Source organism: Cyanistes caeruleus, chromosome 2, assembly GCF_971803275.1.
Source record: "Cyanistes caeruleus chromosome 2, bCyaCae1.hap1.1, whole genome shotgun sequence".
In the NCBI taxonomy this organism is placed as follows: Eukaryota; Metazoa; Chordata; class Aves; order Passeriformes; family Paridae; genus Cyanistes; species Cyanistes caeruleus.
The window spans coordinates 36,131,117-36,149,816 of NC_141702.1; the positions used below are offsets into that span (position 1 = coordinate 36,131,117).

Consider the following 18,700-nt stretch of genomic DNA (forward strand, 5'->3'; position numbering starts at 1 on the left):
AAGGAGCTGAGAACTAACATTTGTATCCTTCTAAGGCTGTACAACTAAAAGCAATGCAATTTTATGTTTCATGGCCAAATACTTCAAACAGTAATGATTCAACATATTTCACTTGAACCTATAAATGTTTGCACAGAATGACTGATCATTTTGCTATAAAAACTTAGCTTTTTCCCTTACCCATTCATTAGCCTATATTTGTGCCTATAGCTCCAACAACAAAGCAAGCTTTCACTATTCAAGTTTTAGAATTTAACAGGGAAAACCACACTCTGAGAGTGCTCTCAAGTGGAAAAATACTTCAAGAATATTTAATTCCAAATAAGGAAACTATACAATGAAACACATTTTTTCAGAAGAAAAAGCCCATAATTGAAACTTGAAGCTGCACCTTGCTGTTACAACATGTTGCTATCTTGAAATTTACAGCTGAAGTTCACAATTGTAAGGCATCTGCTAGGTATGACTACACAAAATAACAATAAAATAATCCCAAATTCTTTCATTAATCTGTTGTTAGTCTTTGTTTTTATTAGAGCAATGAGTGCATTGTAAAAAACATTTAAATGTCAAAAAATTTTTTAATATTGTGGGTTTTTTTTATTTCTACACACACCAGATCTTCTGTTGGTCACTTGCAAGTTACTTACTTAGCAGTTCCAAAACTGACTGGCCAGTCATCTGCAATAAGAGTATGCTCCAAACTTACAAAAATGCTCAAGACTGATTTCATTAAATTCAGGTACCAAAAAACCTCTCATTGGATAATGTTAGTATTAAGGAATAACAATATTTTTGAAACAAAAAAACCCAAACAAAAAACAACCAAACAAAAACAAAACAGAAACTACAAATTAGTTGAGACTACTTTTTATAAAATTTCTGACTAACTTATCAAAAAGCGTTGACCAAAGTGGCTAAGAAAAATCAACCACCTCTGTTTCTGCATCTGTTTTTGAAGTTCTCAAGGGAATTACAATTTGAGGAGACAGTGACTTTGGTGTTGGAGCTTACAGAACTAAATTATGTATTCCCAAAATAAAACTTAAGAATATAGAAACAATCTCTTAAGTTGGAGTATGTGGAAAAGCAGGAAATAATTACTGTGCTGTTTGGCTTGCAACTCTCTCCACTCTGGTGAACATGCAGTTTTAGGAAACTACATTAAAGTATTATTACAACTTGAAAAATTGAGAGGAAAATATGTATTAGAATTTTCCCTTTTCAGAAATACATTCTGATACTTTTCATTCACTACTTAGCCAGAATTATAAAATGTAAAGGAATCTGACCCATTAAGCTGCCACCCATTTTCAAAGTCAAACATGTTCTCAGTTTGGAGGTCCACAGTGTTTTCACTAAGACAGTTCCTCACAAGTGTCAATTAGATATCAAAGACAAAAGGATTTTAAATCCAGAGCAAGCCTCAACAGATAACTACACTTCTTTGTAGGCCCAGTTATTCTTCTTTCATTCTCATTAGGACAATTACATGTATTTGAATGATAACACTTTCTCTAGAAAGGAATTTTGACTAGAAAGGATTAGCAACTGAGGGGAGGGAATGAAGGAAGGAATGTACGTTTTCTCTGACATTATTTCCATAAAAATTTTCTTGAGAATTAAACTATGCAAAGTGTGAACAGAATACACAGACATTAAATATTGCAGAAGGCTTGGAATGACATGGAAATGAGCATAAAAGGAATGTCTGACATACAAGCAATACAAGCAAGTATTTTTGACTCTAAAAAAGTTACATTTTTTTCAGTTTATGAACTTCAAATGCAAATACCATGGTTCATCTTTTAAAAAGCGTTATTCAACGTTCCACACGTTCAAATTTCCAATTAACTTGAACAGAATGGTCTTTTCTAATCGGCACCATGATAAATAGCACACCTGCTTGACTGGGATGACTGCCATGGATCAGATAAAGTGCAATGCATCTCAATGACATTTTATAAAAGATGGGTAAATGATGCATGTGAACAAGCTCTTCTGGCATCCAATTCCTTGTTGTCTCATGGAATCTATTTCCACCTGAGATCCCCTTTGTTCACTCCTTTCAGCTTCCTTCTTCCCCTTGAACACCACAATAAGCCATATACTCCTATTACAGTTTATTATTAAAAACTTTTCCTTTCATATTTTTCAACTGAATTGCTACATCTAGTAACACTTCTCTAAGCAAAACAACGGTATAATTGCATGGATTGAGTGTAGCTGTATGATGAGTAACAGGATTTCTCCTTGTGCCTTAACCAGTGAGAAGCAGAGAAGCAGTATGTCACCAAAAGAGCACTAACAACTTGCTGAAGCTGATTTTGCTAAAACACTGAACCAGTCCGTAGTTCTTCTCTGGATAATTGAAAATTCACACTTTACAGGTATGCCTATACTTATACAAACAAAGAAATCACTATGCTCCTTCAGCACGAAGGGGAGAAAATTTAGATGCATACAGAGTAGGTTTTTGTTAGAGTTTTGGTATTTCTGACACATAATTCTATGAGTTTGCAGATATTACATTATTCATAAAATAAGTAAGTCCAGCAGGTACTCCTGTGCCTTTTCTCTCCCCTTACAAAAAAAAAAAAAAATTAAAAAAATAAAAATAAAATAAAATCCCATGGAAACACAATGTGAATTATGAGGATTCCAAAACATAATGATGATTGCAAAGTCATACTGACTTTCTACAAAATAATTTTACTAAGGTCCTTGCACACACATCGCAATTATTGATCTCTTGTGTCACAATATGCAAATACTGGTAACCATTTTGTCTGTATTTCTGATTCAAAACTGACACTGCTTGCTAGCCTGCTGAAACACTTCAGGGTACAGAAAAAAATCCCTTTGAATGTTATAATACAAGACAAATACAGATCCCTTATCTTTGCTTATCAATTCCAGAACTGCTATATGCTTCACTTCAAGTCAAAATAGAACAACTCTGCCTGCAGTCCCATGGGGTTTTCCAGATTCACCTTCAAGTTACTGATCATCTGGACCTGTTCACTCTACAGAGAGCTGTGATAGGGATCATACTTCACTCTAAAGTATTAGTTACAAATAAACTATTAATTGAATTACCAGTCAGCCAAAACAAAAAACACCTTCATACATGGCCCCACTGTCATTCCTAACTTCACAACTTCATTGTCTTAGGTTTCAGTCCAACTTCAAGGACCATCCCTTTCTCCAAGGATGACAACCCTCCCCATCAGCCTCGATATTCTCACATACTGACAACTGTCAAGTTTTATAAACATGAGCTCAAACATCTCTGTAGATAACCTATTACATAAACCTTCATAAATCCTGTTTCTGAATGACATCAGAAATCCCACAGAATAATTTTTATGCTAAGATCAGTAAAAATAATGCAAAAATAGTCTGGCTCAGATTCTTCCAAACTATCACATTTCCCAAAAATAAATCACTCTGCAGGCAATGATGGAGCCATCATCCACCACATCATCAAACCACTAACGTTCTAAACTTTAGCTTTCAAGCAGTATATTTTGAAAAGGAGGCCTCCTGGAAAAGAAGCATGCATTTGGCGGAGTACAGATGATATGCAGGTTGCTGTGCAATGCTTCAAAATATTATCAAATGCAGTTTAATGTCAAGTGAGGGAAGCTTAGAGGTCCTTTAAGCTATGGCTGTGGTCTCTGCTCCTTCCTCCTCACCAGAATCTTTCCAGTTTCCCCTGTCCTACAGCATCACATCTTTTTTCATTTGTTTTGTATCTAAAAGCAGAGAAGGTATCAAGAACGGAACAGCTGCTTTCAGTCTCAAAGCAAAAAAGCATCAAATAGCATGTGAGAAAAGTTTCATATATTATTTAGAAATAAAACACAGAATCTCAACTTTCCACAAATAGAAGTCGGCTAGTTGACATTTTAACAGAAAGAGAGCCCAAAACAAAGCACTGAGAGAAGTTTTTATTTTGGTTCACTGACTGAATGACTGCAAATACATGGTAAACCCTCCAAAACAATCTCTAGTGACTCTGGGGAATTCATGGTTTTGGGAACTGAAGGGAGCACACACTTTCTGAAATATAGATTAAAAAAAGAAAAAAAACAAAAACTAACTCACGTGTAACTCAAACCATGCGGACTTTTATCTTTTTCACATTCAGGATACCAATCATCTCATCTAACATTGCATTGTAAATAAAACAGGTGATTTAAACAAACCTAGTGTAAATTAACAATCTGGGGGGAGATGGGAGAGGATCAAAGACGCACCTCTGGCAGTTCTACTGCTTCCTACCCTCCCTGCTCCAAACCAGACATAACTTGGATCACCATTTCAGACTAACTTTCAGACAGCTACGAGGATGAAACCTTCTCCTCTCACACATATTTAAGTTCCTCTTCAAGTGATACGCTCAAGTGCCAAGCAATTTATTTAGAAAACTGTGCAATCTCAAATTACAGCATGCTGTGATGGAGAAACACAATCTTCATTAAGCTGTCCAATGAAGTACTGTCTGTGCAATTAAAAATTAATTCCTACTTCTCAGCAACTTTTTTCTTCCTTCAACTTTTCTTCCTTGCTCCTCTTTTTAGACTCTGACCAAGACATCTCTTAGAGGTTTTTTTAAGAAACAAGGTTCACATTTCAAACATTTCACAAGGAAGCAGATGTAACTCTTCATATATTTCAATGTGTCTTCAAAAGATATCCCACAGATACCATTTTTTTATCAACCGAAACCATGCCATTTAGATTAGACAGAATATTCCAGAAGGACTACAGCAGCAAGAAAAAAAATGCACTCCCTGCTCTCTTTCACAGGAGTCTCCTTTCAAGGAGATCTCTAGATACTTGAGCACTTGCCAAAGTATTTGACCAGCCAATGGCTTATTACAACTGGCTGCTTGCCCCAAAGTAGCTCCTTCCAAGTAACTCTGAAGATCCTGAAATCACAGCCCATGGTCTCAGGAGTGTGACTTAACACATGGTCATAAAGTAAAGATTTCCCTCACAAAACCACAAGTGAGCTCTCATTTTTATGATTTCAAGTTTTCCTCCAAATGACCTATAAAAATGTTGAAAAGTTTTCATTAATTTAATATGACCCGGTTTCCTCTGCATTAGTCTCATTTCCTAATCAAAATATGATTTTTATGTCAAATAAATGAGATAAGAACAGCATCAGTTGGAGTGTATCTGCATCAGGGTAACGTCCAATTCTATAATGCATCCTCCTTCATTAGTCATTGTATTTAGCTAAATTTATCTTACCAGCAATAAAAGGCAAGAAAGAAAATGAATCATAATAACTGGGAGTACAGTCAGAAAACCACAGCTTATACGAAATATTCTTAAGCTAATATGCTAAGAAAAAATCATGAAGTAACAAAATATTTCCTGGTCCATGCCAATGATCTAAAATATGCATAAACGAAAAGTAGGATCAAAAACTGTAGAAAAGAAATTTAAAAATGAGCTCTCTAAGAAGTAATTGCTTAAAGAAGTTTCCTATGCTAATTAGAAACCAACACATATAGAAGATAACTGCTACATTTTTAGTAAACCCGTGAAATTATCTACTTTGCCCTAACTGCATAAGGAACACAAAGTATAAACTTCTCACTTGCTCATTACTTAAAAAGAAATTTCATGCTTTTGGGCTCTAAAATCAGGGCTGTAAAACTGAACGAAAATCCTTTAAAAAAAATTATGCTCAAAGCTCAAATCCTAGCTTTTACACAGCCATCCACTCAAGATGCTAATTCTAGACAAAAACAGAGAAAAGCTGCAAACATTATTTTGTCTGTGTGAACACGTACATCTTGAAAGCACTTGATGTCAAGCAGTAACTAAACAAAAAGAGTAAAAGTAAACTCCCAAGGTTGACCTGTTTAACAAAATCACCACTATTTTGAACTGTGTAATCTCTGGCAACAGCTGAATCATATGGTGATGAAAAATATACCAAATGACTGAGTAAAGTCACATGGGAATTTTTTCAGTTCATAAAATATAAAAATATATACTTTTTATAAAGTACTATTTTATGGAAAGACTTTCAGTTTGTTAATTTACTAGAAGCTCTGAAATCAATCATACTGAAAGACTAAAAATAAACCTTTTTACTAAGTTAATCATACAGAACATTTTGGCTCAAAAGACGTGAAAAACACCTAATTATGGCAATAGATTTGTTCCCTATAAGAATGAAAGCAGATAGTGGCAGCATTGTGAGACTGATGTTCACTAATATGATCAAGAGACTAATTATTATCCATGAATCATTTGTAGCATTCAAAACTTGATTAATGTCAGGTCAAGTTTAACATGTGATAGGTTTTATTAGTAATGCTCAGCTATCCCACAGCTTGTCAATGTACACAAGTGCCATCTGTTAGGTGTAGGAATAGCCAACAGCCACAACAAAAACACCTTGGCTACAAGCGGTCACTGAAATAGGTTGTAAGAATTCCATAAGGAATACCCTAGTAATTCTAAACACACTAGAGACCAGAATCCAGTACTAAAGACAGGAAACTTGTCGCCCAAGCAAAAGAGCATGCAAGGCATGCTTCCCTCTTTTTAAAGGTCAGTCAAAGCTAGTGTGTTTAACAATACTGAATACTTCAAAGACTGACCAGTTTCTAGCAACAAATACTTTTTGCAAGAGAAATATGTGTTGCTTCCTCTCTACACTCCTCCATGGATGTTTAGCAAGCATTCTTGTAGAGAATACACTGCCTTACCCTTTAGAGCATCACTCATGGTATCCAAACACATATGGTCCTAATGGCACATCTAGCAAAACACTGTTAGAGGATGCTCAATCTGAAATTCATATTCCACAAAAAAGCATTCACCAACAACCTCCCATTTGTTCTAACTACAGATAACGGCATGGAGAAATCATTTTGTGGGAGGGTCACTTTCTAGTATTTCCCAGCATTTTGTGGGAGGTGATCTTTACCAGGGTTCACCTCTCCCAAATACAGCCCATTACAGCAGGACAGGAAGTCACCTGGGCACTTCCACTGAACCTCCACAAGCTCTGCACTACTAACAGCGTGAGCAGCAAGGCTGAAATAACATGAAGTGGCAACAGACAGGTGCATGCACAGAGAGGAAGGAAGGTGATCTAATTCTGGGTTTGCTCCAGCAACTGTGTACTCTCCTCTGTCTACAACTAGTTATAAAGTCAGCAGGAGCATCAAAAGAAACATTTACTTATCTCATAGCTACAACAGCCCTCTCAGAAGTATTATAAACGTGTTCTCATTTGATGGCCCTCTTGCATTCCAAGCGGACAAAGCTGAAAGGCTGCATATCTAGGTTGCCACTGGTACCTGCAGTCTGAACTTTAGCTCCAAGTATTCTGTTGCCTGCTGAAAAGTGTGATGTGCAGGGCTCCCAGACTCCTTTGTGTCAAAGTCAAATATGTACAAGTCAAATATGCTGAAAACTTACTGCTAGTCAGCAGACCATAGACCAAAAATAACGTAATTCCACAAGAATTAAGAACCACAGCTACTGCAGCGTCTTCCTCAACCATTTGTCCATATAGTTTCGTAATCAGTGACTGACAAGGACCCGAACTACTAGAGACTGGTCATCAGCTTCTAAAGACACAACTCTTCATTATCTTTTAGAACAGCAATTTTGCAGAAACGTCCTCACTGGAGTCCATACATTTTTTCCAGAAGAGGAAGACAATAGAAATGAGTTTATACGCATGTGATAGGGAATGAGCAATGACCTCCAAGCAAGGAAGCCAAAGAGATTCATCCCTTCTCTCTGCCACTTGCTTTGTGTCATGAAGTACCTCTTTAAAAATAATAACGTTGATGATTTAATTAATAATTAAATTTTTAATAAATTAATAATAACTTTAAAAAATAAAGTTATTCCATGCACTGGACTTTAGGAGCTTTCCCAGGTTCTACTGGAACTGCTGCCAGTTTCACAAGGCAGTTTGACAGTCTGCTTTTTTCATAGAGAACTTAACAGAAATCATATGTATCATCTACTGAAATCTGTTTCTTAAATCTACTCCTTTTCAAAAGATTCAAAGAACAGCCACTTCCAGATATATGAGTAACTGGAATTAACTGTAGTATGTATTGGGATGCAACCTTGCATGTTAAGAAAGTCTAAGAACCAAAGTAGCTTGATTTCACTACTCGGCCACACAGGAAAAAAAATGCTATTGTGAACAAGAGTGAAATATATTGTGAGGGTGGCAGAGAATCAAGTTTGATGGTTCTAATATTTTTTTAATATCTTCTTGGCTTTGCAGCTAATTCATTAACAGCACTCTTCAAATATACTAATAACACTAGCTATATGCCATGTTCTTAATTATTTGGAGACATTTTAGAAAAACCTAGAGCATGCTAGAGTAAGAGCCCCACTGAGCTATCACCCATGTGCTGGTTCTGAGTGAACAGCTCCAAAGGTTATGCACCTAATATATTCAAAACAATACCCAAGAATAACACAAGCACTATGTGTGTTAATGCTTAATTTGACAGCACATCTGCATTCCTGAATTCAAAATAAGCATGAAGCATTTCTCACTGTCAGTCTCTTCTCAAAAAGACAATTGAGAAACTGACATCAATTAACTATGATGTTTTCAAATGCATCTTTCAAATAAGAGGAATAAGCTCCTCCAAGAAACTTTAATTGACTTTTGTGATGGCTTCAAAATGAGGGAAGCGGAGAATGGACATCTCAAAGCTTTATGGGACCCTGCCAAACAGCAATATATATTGATGAAGAAACAGCAATATATTTCATAGTTTGGCCATTTTGTTTACTGTGCTCTTCACAATTCTCTGTTTCAAATTGCACAGTGCCTTCATTTTCTTACCTTTAGGCATGGGGATGTTTCCCACATCACCCTCCCCACACTCTCCTATCTGGCAGAACACACCCATCTGACATTACAGTCTTCCCGGAGCTGGAGGAGGTTTAATAGGTTCCACTAGCAAATGCTTTGATCTATTTACAAATTGGCTACCATTTATGGCATTCCTGAATGGATAAAAGATGCTCGGTAAAGTCTGTAATGCCTTCAACTGAGCAAGGCTCTCATCACACTGATGCTTGCAAGCTCCCTAATACTCTGGGTTTGACCAAATATTACATTCAACTGTTCTTCTCATGTCAAACGAAAGAATGGCAATGGGTTGAGTACAATGGGGCTGAATGATCTTCCACTGCTGCATACTTGTTAAGGTTTATCTGTTACCCAGGCCCTGTGTAAATTGTTCCAACTTAATCTGGTCTCTGGTTGTCAAAACCATAGATAGGTCTGTTTTAATTAAGTCAGATAATTGAGGATTTTGTTTTATTAAGCATTTCTAATAAGACTTGTCAACAAAGACAAACCTGTATATACAATAATTCAATTAGACACAAAACTGATACATAAAAATGTAGCATTTTCATACATTCACTGTTACAATTCCTGATTCAAACTGAGCTAATATTTTGTACTGGGCCTGAAGCATTGATTTTCATAAAAAAAAAATAAGGTTTAACTTTATATTCTTGTTTAAATGTTTAAAAAAATTTGATTCTTCTCCTATGCAATGGCACTTCAGGGCTTTATTTGCTACAATGTCAAAATTAAAACTGTAAAGCCATAACAGTAAAGTGCTAAGATTCTGTAATTTTTTTTATTTTAAAGATTAATTTTGCACAAGGTCTGGTTTTGGGCCTTGGTTTGTTTTGTTTTTTTTTAATTGGACATATCACAAGAAAAGAAAGAGCTAGCAGCAATGTCCTATAATCTTGCATCATAATAAATTGCTTTAAAATTCACCCCCATTTTTACGATTTTCTTTGTGCTTTTATTCATTTTATCCAAATTAAGCGCATGCCTCCTGAACATCATTCCAATATGAGAAGGCTGATGGCTTCCCTGTGGAGCCGCATTGCCAGAAGGCAGTTTGGAAAGTGACAGGCTGTGAAGTGGCACAATGGACAGTATTAAACAGTTGCCCCTCAATTAATGAGTAGAGTGACCCACTTAGTCACCACAGCTGAGTCTTCTAGCTAATTCACAAGATATCAAATATACAGTTCAATTGCCCATACTGGCATACCAATTGGTAATTAGGTCCAAAGAGATTTGCATTTCCCTGGTTTGGTAAAACACCATAAAACTAAAAGAAGAAATCACTGTTAAAGACACTTTTTCCTACTTAGATAGGTATATAGTGTTTCCACTGCACAAAATACAGAAGAAATAATTTACAAAAATGTTAGATGTTCAAATCTAATGTTAAAGTGTTAAAAGCTAAGCTGAATATGTGCTGATGTTTAAACTTGCAATGTGCACCAAGTAGAACACTTCATCCATAAGCCTTTATTTTTCCACTAGTTTCATTGCTTTCTTTCTCACACTAGTTTGACACATCAGAATTTAATTACATATTCTACATCTGAATTATTCTACATTAATTTAATTTGCACCAATAGCAATATCTAACATGGGCCAAAAGTTATGAAAATAATCCTTCATGAAAATACCCAAGAATGTTTGTTTTAACTTCAGTAAATCACTTTCTGAAAAATGTGAAATGTAACTAATGTGTTAATAACTTCTTAAACAAAAAGAAAAAAACTTCTTTCCTAACCAAAATTCTACTGTGCTGAAATATACTTGACCTTCAACATCACAGATAATAATAACCAAAAGCAAGTAGCCTAATCCTCTTCTGTTTACTCTAGAAAACGAACACAGATTTTTGCTCATGAATGGGTCTCCTTAAGTGACTCCAGCTAAGCAAGGAGGCTGAGAAGTTAGCTATAGCTGAGTCAGTGTTTGCCCTAGCATGAGGGAACCTAAATCTAAGTAGCTGCAGCCTCCCTGTCCCACAGAAAGCAAAGGAACAATCAGAGGCAGCTGGACACCCCACCAGCACTGGTCTACAAAGCCTCTGCTACTCTCAACCTCCCACTGACCAAAATTATATTTACTGAATAGTATTCACATCATTGCAGTGCTGCAGCCAGCTGCATGAAATAGCTCCAGTTCAAGCACTGAATTTCAAGTGGCAGTAACCTACATTCAGCTCAAGATCTGCAGTTTAGCTGCCTATTTCATCTTACAATTTATAAAGCTACCACTTGGGCTGATTGGCTGTACTTACCTTTACAACTCATGTGGTAAAATAACTTTGAACAATCAGGCTGAAGTACTACCTGCTGGGATATAAGACAGCTGCCAAGTGAAGATTTCAAATTCTAGTATAAGGTAACACCTTTGCAGCTTCTTATTCACTGTTTGTTTACTAGGTTTTTCAGGTCAATGATTATTTATGTTTACAGGAAGAAAAGCATGCCAAAAAGAAGATTTAAGTGAAGGTTACACCAGCAAAAAAGCATCTAAGGGTGGAATAAGGCAATACTGCTTTTACAGCATTAAACTCTCCCTTCTTGGGGAGATGGAACAGGACAAAACGAGGAAGAAATATAAGAAATAAAAAAATAAAAACAAACAGAAACAAAATGGTAGAGAGACGACATGAGTTAGAAGACAATTAAAAGGTGATTAGATGATAAATAGGCCAAAACCCTGGAATGGAACAGATGGAGTGAGAAATATGATGTAGGCCAGACACCAAAGCATGGCTGCCAACTCTAGGTCAGGAAATGCAGGATGGAAAGGTGAGCCTATTAAACTACTCCTGAAGGCATAGAAAATCAAAACAAAAATAAAAACAGAGGAAACAAGTCTTCTTGGCAATAAAAAACCTCCAGATGGTAATATTCCCTCTCCACTGAGATGCGGAATTTGAGATCTTCAATAAACAGACAGAGTATTTGACACTCCTGCATCCACCATTGTTGCCATGCAATTCTTCTGTCCCATGACTGCAAAACTTGTCCACATGTTGTCTGTAGGCAACTTGGAGATACAAGACAGGGCTTTGTAATTTTCAGTCAGTGCTGGTTAACAGCTCTCTTGGCAGACACGGATGAGCAATGTCTGCATATTCTGCCCTTTATCAGGCTTCACTCTTTCATGCAAATACTAGTTTACAGCTGCCTCAGCTGCCTGCAAAATACATCATCAGCAATGTGTGCACTTACACAGTCTCCTGCACCATCAGAGGTCCTCAGCTGCTTAATTTTCCAAAGGAAACCATCCCAACAGAAGCTATGCCTTTATTGGTATAAACTCTGACCATTCCACATCTCCTAACTGCATCAAAAGCAGTTTTAAAACATAAAAATAAAAATCCAAATGTCAAATAAACCAGGAGAACAAAGTAAGTCACCTGTCAGTTCACAGATTTGACTGAAAACTTTTAAGAAGATCCTAGACCATTTAATCTTCTAGCAGAGATTACCTTGTCTCTAATCCCTCTAGGACAAGCTGTCATTTTAAAACCAGATAATAGTCCAAGAACTGACAAGTCATTGACATACAGCGTGCTAACATTTGCAAAAGGTTGCTCATTTGACCTGTATCATTGTTTAACCTTTAGCCCTATTGTTCCATTGAGAGTGATGGGCACAATTCTCCATGGGACCACAGACTGCACAGAAAGGAACTTTTTTCCTACTCCTGCTAGACAGAATTTTCACTAGACAATGGGCTTTAGTGATGATATCCAGACTGAGAATGTCGACACAAAAAAGCCTTGCAAGGGAACTGTCAGTTGTTTTAAGTAAGGGAAGCCAAGAGCTGGACCATTTCCAAGAATTATTTCTATGCACCTGTACACCCTGTTCAATATAATGAAAACAGTGTCTTGTTGAAAAGCCTAGTATTCCTGTAAACACAAGGCCAAGGTTCAAAGCCTAAGAGTACGAAGCACTTAAAGCACTAACTAAAACTCAGCTTTGTTCACTGACTGCTGCAATCCTTACACAGTGGGTGGGGGAACTTGACCATCTCATCTCTGAGTTCTGATGCAAATCCAAAAAGAAAGCAAGCTATGCAAAAAAAAGTGACCAATCATGCCAGTTCAATGACAAACAACAAAAATTTAACTTTGCTCAAAAATGTCTAGGAGAACCTGGAAGTTACATTAAAAGGAAAAAGCTATCACAGAATACATGTGTTCCCAGTTAACACTAAAATACTAATCTGTGTTTGATTATAGAGGAAAAAAAATGTAGTGATACCGCTTTCTTCATCAGTATCAGAGTTCAACAAGGCAACATTTTTAGTCTCTGAGAATACACAACCTGCTCCGCAGTGATTGTCTATTTCTTTTGTCTTACCACTAAAACTCAGTCTTACAAAAAATAAAAGTCCATCCAAGCATCTTAAAATAACAGTGAAAAGATGCAGTTCTTATTTCAAAATCCAAAACTAAATCTCAAGACACAACTACAAATGCTGTCATACTTTATAATTGCACTTTAAAAGTGCATTTCATTTCACAGTAAATTGATTTTAAGATTAGAAAAAAATCAGTCAGTACCTTACTCTGGTATTAAAGTTCCAAATCCATAACTCTAAGAACATTTTCATTATTGGATGTATTATATAACACAGCACAAAGTTCACTGCTGTTTCAAGTAATTACTTCCACTTTTTCACTGAAAGTCTACACACATCTACATGGAAAACACTCATTTTTTTCTGGTATAACTGAAAGTTTTAGCCACTTTTTCTGCTATTAAATATAGCACGGAGGCTCCTGGCCTTTTGAGTCATCTTCCTACAGTCCACACCATCTATCTGATACATTATTTTTAATAAAAAGAATGGAATGGAATGTCTTAGATCATAGAAAGGAATTATGGAGGGAGGCTGTAAAAAAGAGATCTAGAGCATTCTCTTTTGTGAGGTTCAAACTGCATCCTGAGAACTTGTTTCAAAAATTAAAGCTTCTCAAAACAAAAATAGTATGTGATGAAGTACACTTGATGGGTTCCTTGATCCCAAGCAAACCACAGTAACACTGGGGGGAAAAAAAACAAACAAACAAACAAAAAAAAAACCCACAAAAAAACCTCCAAACCAACAAAAAAAACCCACCAAACATCTCCAAATCATACTCCAAATGTTTTGATGAAATTCATTCTGATGAGGTATGGGTTTTCCACTTTTTCAGTCTTGAACATGCTTGTGCAATAACAGAGCCATCTCATCTGTGCCCAAAGACTTCTACCTCCATTGATCTTTGAAAAGAACAAGCCTGGGGGGTGACTTAAGAAGCCACATCTTCTCTCAGTGAAATACACTGGGAAGAAAGTAGGGAAGAAACCTGGGCTTAAAAAAAGCTCTGAGAACACTCAAGGGTGTAAATCTTTAAGGATCTTGTGATGGTTTAACCCCAGACAGCAACTAAGCACCACAAAGCTGCTCATTATAGTCAAGAAAGGAAGGATCCTGTTAGATCCTGTCTAAAGATGAAAGGATCCAACTCTTATTAGGAAAGAAAAATGTCTCATTTTTTTGAACATAAGGAGAAGATCTACTTAAGCACGTCCCACTTGTCATCCTTTAGGATCCATTCAGCAGCACCTGTCTCTGCAGACGGACTGATGGATATGAAGAGACTTAGAGGATAGAAGGAATTCCTTGTCTCCCTGCAGACCTTGCTGTCCTGTACGCAGAGTTGGCAAACCCTCTCAAGATATTCATCATTGATGCAAGAGGAAGTCTGCTCACTTTTTAGCTATACTGATGAAGTATTCATCACTGTGTTTGTTGCTATAGTTTCAGAGATGACTGAATAAAAATAGAATAAAGATCCTTTGGGCAAAACAATACCAATTTTTAAATAGTCCTTTTTCAGAATAGGGCAAGGCTTCAATAGAATGGACTATTGTTTATAGTCTATTTTGACCATACACAATGAAAAATTCACAAAGTAATGATGAATATGAAAACGCAATCCCTTTTTAATTAAGGAAGTGTTACAGGAATCATACTCATCAAGTTCACACAAGTAATGAAATGAAGAAGGTATTTTGAGGTAAGAGAAACAACAATTTTTAGTTTATATATTGATCTTTTGAGAATGTATGTTTATGAACACTATACTTTTGAGCAGAATAAACATTTGAAATCTATTTGAACAAATAATTATTTCTCTTAAGTGTTTACCAATATTGCCTTAGATAAAACTCCACATCAATACTGGTACTGCTACCTAAAACTCCTTGCAGTTATCATAGGGCATACAAACAATTCTCAAATATTGACATAAAACTCCTTGCTTATTGAAAACAATGATCAGATTTCAAGCCTCTTAAGAAGATTTCTATTGTAGGAGTAGTAAAAAGAACATATTTCAGTAGGTAAGACTGATTTAAATGAGGACAAAAATATCCTAAAATGTACATTGTACAAAGAGAAAAATGTGTAACCTAAACTCCAAAATGTAGAAGGCTTCAGAGGCAGTCACGACTGGCACTTAAAACACCTACCTCAAACCAGCCAAATAAAAAAAAATAATCCAAGCAAAAAACACCAAAGAAACCATACACCAACCCCAAAAATCCCAATAAACTAAAAGTATATAGATATTCTTATCTCAAAGATGCCTTTATGGTGGTGGTAACACATTAGGGTAAAAAATTGTTGACTGAACTGCATTTGAAACACAATCATCTCAAACTCAGATTGCCATGTCCTTAAAGTTTTACCTGGTACTTCAGATTTATTGTTATCTTCAAAAACTGTTTTCTTAAAGCCTGAGATAAGTAATAAAACAACAACAAAAAAACCAAACCAAAACAAACCAAAACAAAAAACCACAACACAAACCCACTTTTCAGATTATCCCAATCTGCCAATCAGCCCACAACAATTGTTGAACATTTGGTTAGCAGAGGAACTCACTGGAAGACACAACAGAAATGCTGAGGGAAAACCTATACCTACCACTGTTTTACTTCCTCCAGTACCACAACATAAAACAACTGAAATCAAGCTTACCTTTCTAGAAGTGTAGATGTCGAAAAATGGTTTGTTTCGAACACCAAACGGTTCCTGTGCTTTGTCAATGAGACCACTTTTCATCTTTTCATGTCGTGGAAATATAATCTCCTTCTCTATACATGCAAGTCGAACATTAAAATCGCAATCTCCAACAGGCTGTCCCTGCAAAGTTACAAAAGTCAGCATTAAAATCAAACGCCGGATTATTTGTACAATCTAAGTTTTCCTAACACAATATTTAGAATCCTACAATACACAGAAGTATTACCATATTATTAAATTTTTCTCAAATGTGTGGTTTTCAAGCATTTTTTCTCAGGCTTTAAGAGGCTTAATGAAATGAAAGTTCACAGAAAGCTAGAAACCTATAATATGCATTCAAGCACACAAGAATTACACACCTAAATACCTTTAAAGTTAAGTAAAATCATTTATATACTCCCTAATTATAGCTTTTATATGGCAGCTATACTTCTCCACATAGCTTTCCTCTGAAGTCATTTAGATAATTTTGTTCACAATACTTTCAATGACAAAGCAACAAGATTTACACATTTAAGAGAACTCCTTGCTCTGACTGCAGTATATTGATGCCTTGAAAGAAACATTAATTAATGTTCATTTTTCTGTCATAGAAAAGAGAAAAATAGGTGCAGTTGGAAAATGTGCCAATAAACAATGGCTACAAAAACATGCAACTTATTTGATGGCTCAGTCACAAAAGGCAGTAAAACCCTTCGCTAAGCCTCAGCAGCATGCCCTGACCTTTCAAGATCTGAAATACAACAGCAGCTTTACATTGCTCATTCTATATTTGGCGCATTGCACCAGATCAGTATGAGCGTCCAAAATGCGCATTTGTCAGATTAGTAACGGCTTGTAATGGAGTTTATTATATTTTGAGCATTAGATAGTGAGGAAAACATGCTATGGATATCACTAGAACAAAACAAGCAACTGTCAACTAATAAATTCTAAAGTTCGTTTCAATCGGAGGTGTCACTTTCACAGCAATGAAACACAAAACTCATACATTTGCATTGTTACAAGTGTGATACAGCACTTGAAGTTATTTACATGAGATCATCCCTCATTTTGCCACCCTATTCACACAAGAAAATAATTTCCAAAAGCCATTCGTTTCATGGCCTACAGAGAAGAAGCTCACAGAGCCTTGGCTTGCAAACCATAATTCTGCAAAAATTGAAACCAATGAGCAAAGGAGACTGGGAAGACATGGGACTCAAATCATCAACGACAGCAGTATGCTGAGCAGAAGAAGCAGCTACCAGGTATCTCCTGTACTAAAGGCAGCTCAAAGGAAAAGCATTACTCCAACATGCTTCAGGGAGGATTCAATCTGCTCAACCAAAAAGAAGAAAAGAAGAAGAAAGAAGGCCAAAAAACTAAATGGCAAAATTACATTCTGATGAGACATACAAAGGTAAGAGAGCAAGTAGTACCTGAACAGGTATCTCAATTAGGAGAGAGAGTACGAGTTTTAGACCAACATGAATTTAATCAGTTCTTTTCAAAATCATATCGGCTTTCACCAAAATCTTTGACATTTCATGCGCCCAAAGCGGCATTAAGTTTGTCTTACATTTCTTTGCTAGCATTAGAACCTACTAGCCCTCTATCAAAAGTCCTCAGTAGTTCATGGCAACAGTTTTAAAAATTATGCATTGCTCCCAGACTACATGTAACTCACAACCACTTTCTTTTTAGACTCTGCTTCAGTCTACATAAGAGCATAAGAACAGCTAGCACGGCCACCATCACTCTGTGGTGAAGCACGTCTTGTACAAAGCCTGTGGCAGACACCATGGGTGAAATGTCTCCTAATCTCTGTTCACCAATCCATGCTCATGAAGAAGAAGAAAGCTTAGCTGGCTGTTAATGTTGCCTTCAGTGTTGTCTTCCTTTCAAACATGAAGGTGTTATCAGTAAAGAGCCATTCAAATGAATGGAAAATTAAGAGTATGAAAAAATCCAAGCAGCTGGAGAGTGATTCACTCTTTATTCATTTCTCACAGAATACAGATGCACAATCTACAGATTTTTAAGTGACACAGACAAAATGTTGGAAAATCAATCAATTAATCAATCTTTCCTTCCTTTTTTTTTCCTTACTTTCTCTTTCCCCCTATGTATAGCATACCTGAGAAATCTATACGGTGACTGAGCTTGTCCTGGTTTGTACATGTAATTAAAACATAGAATTCCACATCTCACCTCCTGTAACGACTGAAGAACTGATTGAAGAATTCTTTCTTGGGAAATGTGTATATATATTTTTTATAACCTAAAAAACCCCCATAATTCTCTAGGTAGATTTCAGCAAAATCTAGTGCACATGCTCTCTTCCCTGTAGTACTTTTTCCACTCAGCCAGCCACATTTTATTAGTACGTCTGAAAGAGCAAATTAACTAATTAATATTTAATACATTTGAGCTTCCAATAAGCCAATAAGCAGTTAGGTTATTTAGAAAGCCTTTTTTACAATGACTCCTTCAAAAATGGTTTTGTAGAGCGGTTTAAATTTATTCCCATCTCTGAACAGTTAAATTAAAAGCTGAGGCAACTTCATATGCACCATAAACCAGCTGAATCACTTTCTTTTCCTTAAAATATTCCTTTCACTTTTCTCATCTACTTGGAACTAATTATTTCCTGCAGTTCTGCCAATCATATATTTCTATTTTAAAGCTTGTTAAGTAGAAGGGTATATTACAACTAGGTTCCATCAAATAAAGGTCAAAGCTAGGTTGACATTATATTGTAAGAGG

The 18,700-nt window shown here is 36.1% G+C and overlaps 1 protein-coding gene across 7 annotated transcripts in view; it reads right to left on the minus strand.

Moving 5' to 3' along the window:
* RNGTT (RNA guanylyltransferase and 5'-phosphatase) overlaps positions 1-18,700 on the minus strand; it is a 213,106-nt gene that overhangs the window by 90,751 nt on the left and 103,655 nt on the right. For all 7 annotated transcript variants that reach the window (XM_086876510.1, XM_086876509.1, XM_086876511.1 and 4 more), the window contains one exon: positions 15,908-16,072. In XM_086876510.1, coding sequence (XP_086732636.1) covers positions 15,908-16,072 — 165 coding nt within the window. The remainder of the gene's footprint in view (positions 1-15,907; positions 16,073-18,700) is intronic.